The following is a 4,703-nucleotide window of genomic DNA, read 5'->3' on the forward strand; positions in this document are numbered from 1 at the left end:
CATTAGTGTGTACATCACTAGGCAGGAGTGCTTGTGAGGTACACGAGAATTTCAAAGGAGGGGGTTTGATCCAGGGCTAGGGTGTTTAAGACTGGTCCCCATGCAAAGTTTTTGCCCATCAATATTACTATAATATAAGATACAGCAAAATCTAGCTTAATAAAGATCATCTGCTATTTGGAAGGCTGAAGCGGAAGGATCGCCGGAGCCCAGCAGGTCGAGGCTGCGGTGGCCGGGAGCGGCCACTGCACTCCAGTCTGGGTGACAGAGTGAGACTCTAACTCAAAAAACAAACAAACAAAAACCTGATCATCTGAAGACATCTGAGATCTGAGATAGCAGGTGGAGCACTGGCAAATAACAATATCAGAACACAGAGAAGGATTTGGAGAAAGGGAATGGGGCCAGTAAGGTCACATGTGGATTGTGTTTCAGGGCATAGCTGTGTCTTTGGCTCTACTTTTACTCCATAAACTCACCTTGGGCACTCATAACCTCCTATAAATAGCCTCCTAACTAGTAAAGCACCATCTCTGTTCCTGTATTCCAGACACATGTCCAGCAGCCTACTGGACAGGTCCAAATGGCCATCTCACAGCTGCTGATTTACATGATTAAATCAGCAGCTTCCCCAAAAGTCTGTTTCTTCTGAATGTTTCCATCTCTGTAGATGGTACTACCACCATGCATCTAGATGCAGAAACCTGGGAGTTGCCCTCGATTCCTCTGGCTCTCTCATCCTTGACCCCTGGATCCGTTTCCACTGCCATCATCAACCCTTGTCTCCTAATTGGACTCCCTAAATCCAATCCCCGTGCCTTCAATCTATTTTGCACAGTGCACCAGAGTGGCTTTTATAATTAGTAATTTAGATATACTCCCCTTGCTATGATCTCAATATTTGTATTCCTCTAAAGATTATTTTGAGAGAGGAGAAAGGAAGAAACCAAATAGGCAGACAGATTTGGGAGGATCCCAGTAAAAACTCCTGTAAGCCCCACCACCTGGAGTGAGAACACCAGGTCCTGAGACTGCCCATTTCACGTGCTTCTTCTTGATTGGCCCTTTTCAACCCTCTCCCGATTGATGCATTTCAATTCCACACCATGGTGCTTTCTCTCTGATCAGTGCTACCACGAACCAATGAACACACCCTCAAGACTATATAAACCCCTGACTGCAGAGGGATTGTTGGCAACCCTCTTTTGGGTCCCCTCCACTGCTGGGAGCTTTTCTGTCTTCTAATAAATTCCTATATACTTACTCTCTGGTGTCCCCATCCCTCATTCTTCCTGGGTGTGAGTCAAGAATCCAGAATGGTTGAACTAGAAGAGCTTCTAAACTAGAAGAGCTTGCACATGCTGGACTGGAAAAGCTGGACCCGCTGAGATGAAAGAGCTTCAGCACTCCTTGGGGCCCTGGCTTGCTAGCCCACCAAACTGACAGAGCTGTGAACATTTCTCTGGTGGCTGGTTCAGCAGTCCACTGAACCCACAGAGCTGTAGCACCCCTTGAGGTCTGACTCATTGGCCCACTGAACTAGCAGAGCTGTGAACAGTTCTCAGAGCTCAGTTCACCGACCCCCAAACTAAGAGAGCTGTAACACTCTTTGGGGGCTCTGCAGCTGTTGGCATCCCCATGTTCTCAGGCACTACCACGTTACCCCATCTGGTCACTATTGTGTCCCCAGCCACTGTGTGGATCCCAGGCTGGCAGTGCAGCTTCAGGAACTGCAATATCCCTTGGGGTCCCAGCTCGCCAGCTAATGGGAAAAAAAACTGCGTCACTCTGTTGAGTCTTCATTACCAAGGGGATGGTATGAGATGGCGAGGCCTTCGGGAGATGATTAGATCCTCACATGACAGAGAGCAGAGAGAGAAGAAGCTAGTTCTCTCTTGTCTTTTCATAAGGGCACTAATCCCATTTGTGAGGTCTCCACTCATGACTTAGTTATCTCCCAAAGGTCACACCAGTGTAATACCTTTACACTGGGAATTTGAGCATGAATTTGGGGAACACAAACATTCAGCTTACGATACAGAGTGCAAGAATGCAAGGATGAGGGCATTGGAGTGCTCATCAGAAACCAAACTGGGCAATTACTTGGAATGAGCAAATGCAGCCAGGGATCGGGGGAATGGGAAGCTTGGGGAACACTCAGGAGCCCATACTTAACTCCTGGTATATCAGGCCCTAGGCTTATGGTGTAAGACCACTTCTTGGTTCCCTCAGAGAGAAGACCTGCATTATCTAAAGAAGCAGGATAGCCTTGAAGTCAGACAGATCTGAGCTTTAATTCTAGAGGTACAATTCTGGCAATTTACTCACAAAGCTGGTATACGATTTCATTGAGATAATCTGTGTAAAGAATCTGACATGATTAGCTGGTGTTCTGATGTGGCCCTTCTGATATGGTCACTATGACTTGCTCAGTTTTATTTTTCAAAATTCTTCTGCCGTGTAATAGCAATCACAGGTAATACCTTTGAGCACCTTTTTCCATAGCCAACATTCTTCCAAATGCTATTGGAGTATTCCCTTATTTCATCCTTATAAAGAAACTCTATGAGGAGTGTTTCTTACCATTCTTAGTTTATGAGGCGACCAAATTATAGAGAGGTTGACTAACTTGCCCTAAATCGCCTGGCTGAACAATGTACTGCATTGGCCCATCTTGGGAATTCTACAACACAGCCTCTCATTTGTACCTAATATTTTTATGTGAATTTTATTTCTTCCTCATTCAAGAGTAAGATATGTAAATTTAATTCAAGGAATAGTTGCTGAATCATCCACCACATGTGCAACATTAAAAACTGTGAAATTAACTTACATTTATCACCCACTATGACTTTCTAAGAATGCCATAACTTCTTGGTATTCCTGGACCTTAACGTTGTGAGAGAGTTAACCAAGGGGGGGGGGGGGGTAATAAAGGAATAAAAAAGAATTTTCCAGTGCAGTTGCTTTCCAAATAGCTTCCCTGAGTTCAGATTATTTTGTGTAGACAGTGAGGTTTCTCTAATGTTTGTTCTCTAATGAAAACATGGTCATTTTCAGATTGATCTGCTTTTATCAAGCAGATTCTAAACAGTCCAGGCCCATAGACAAGTTTTCAAAAGAGATGGCACTTTTATACATATCATTTCTGAAATCTCCAAATTTAAAAAAAAATGCATCTGTTAGTTATGGGTCATTGGGCAAAGTGTCTTTTGTCTTTGGGAAAGTATGGTCTGAATGACTATCATCAAAAACTTGCAAGGCTGTCTTTTTTCAGGATAATTGAAATCAAGTTTGAATTCAGTGAGCCTTCACAGGTAAGAAATAGATCTTTTCAATCAATTGGAATCAATTCCAATGGGATTTTTGAAAAAAATGAAATTCCAGGGATATTATCAAGGATACATCTAGAAAGACCATGAATCCATTGTGCATTTTCTTCAATTTTGATAACATTACTGCAATTATTCTCTTGTCCTAGTGAGTTGAAGAATAAGTTCCTTTCAGCTTTCTACAAATGAATTCTGCGTTTCACTCACAATGAAAGAGCAAAAGTTATTTGAATGTGTTATTAAAATACTTTATATCGGTAAATTACCTTACACTTGTTATTCTTGGCATATCAGATTAAGCTACAATCAGAACGTCTCATTTATAATCGGACAGAGTCGATCAATTTTTTTTACTTCCGGCCACAAGTTTATCTCTCCATGAGTACCACCGGTCCTGTGAAGCATTCAGCCTGCTTAGGCCCGACTGGAGACCTGAGCCAGACATCCTCAAGGGTGTCCACCCTGCCTGCCTGGATGCCTCCAGCGGGTTCAGGCAACTGCAACTGGTTTTACCTGATCCGGGATCCTGTTTGACCAAAAAAATTCCAGAGCCAGAGATTCAAAGATTAAATGATCAGCTGGGGGCAAAGTTTCAAATGCTCGCTTTCTCTATCCTACCAAGAAAGTTAGATAGTGTAGTCTTTTTTCCCGTTTTTCCTTGTTCACCCTAGAGGTTTCTACTTCCATGTGGGGCAGCACTGGAACTCAGAGCTGGGAGAGGTAATGAGATGACATTTGGGGCGGGGTAGGGGAACGCCTGGGTCAGCCAGGGACCGGCCCATTCACTCCCCTTTCCCAGCCCGGGGAGCGCGCAGCTCCCGGGTGTGGAAACCGCGCCAGCCCAGTGCGGCTCTGGCCTCCTGACCCAGACTGCGCAGGGCGCGAGGGATCGCGTGGCCCAGCTCGGGTCGCGCCGCCGCCAGCCTCGGGGCCGCCCGCCAAGAGTTCGAGGCCTCCCCGATCCGGATGTGATGAAAAGGAGCAACAGAGCGAGAAGTGTTTCGGGAGTGTAGGAGTGGTGGAAGCGGGAAAGAGAGGCAGAGGGGGAATAGGCCCTCTCGGAGGGGAACTGGCCGGAGCGAGCTGGCTGGAAAGAGGGGGCGGAGTGCGCGGAGTCAGAGGAGCCGCCGCCGCTGCCGCAGTTGCCGCCACTGCGGCGTCTGGGCTGAGCCGGAGGGAGGCGGGAGGGACGCGCAGGGGCGGCCGCCGCAGTCGTCAGGCCACCCGGGAGAACTGCGGCCGCTGCCCGAGCCTCGCTAACTTTCCGGGGCGGAGAGGAGGCGGAGGAAGGGGCTTGGAGCGCGTGGGGGGGGGATGCCGAGGTAGGTGGTGGTCTCCGGGCCGGGAAGAGGAGGGGGTGCGAGCCCCATC

At 47.1% G+C, this 4,703-nt stretch overlaps 1 protein-coding gene across 1 annotated transcript in view; it reads left to right on the top strand.

Annotated features, from left to right (window-relative positions):
* The first annotated feature begins 3,188 nt into the window (after positions 1 to 3,188).
* Positions 3,189 to 4,703, top strand: part of MDFIC (MyoD family inhibitor domain containing) — an 88,987-nt gene continuing 87,472 nt past the window's right edge. Inside the window, exons 1-3 of the mRNA XM_021710947.1 lie at positions 3,189 to 3,317; positions 3,627 to 3,860; positions 4,132 to 4,689. Of these exons, the coding sequence (XP_021566622.1) occupies positions 3,189 to 3,317; positions 3,627 to 3,860; positions 4,132 to 4,689 (921 nt within the window). The remainder of the gene's footprint in view (positions 3,318 to 3,626; positions 3,861 to 4,131; positions 4,690 to 4,703) is intronic.

This window comes from Carlito syrichta, unplaced genomic scaffold, assembly GCF_000164805.1.
Source record: "Carlito syrichta isolate Samal-C Ts95f unplaced genomic scaffold, Tarsius_syrichta-2.0.1 Scaffold301704, whole genome shotgun sequence".
Taxonomy (NCBI): Eukaryota; Metazoa; Chordata; class Mammalia; order Primates; family Tarsiidae; genus Carlito; species Carlito syrichta.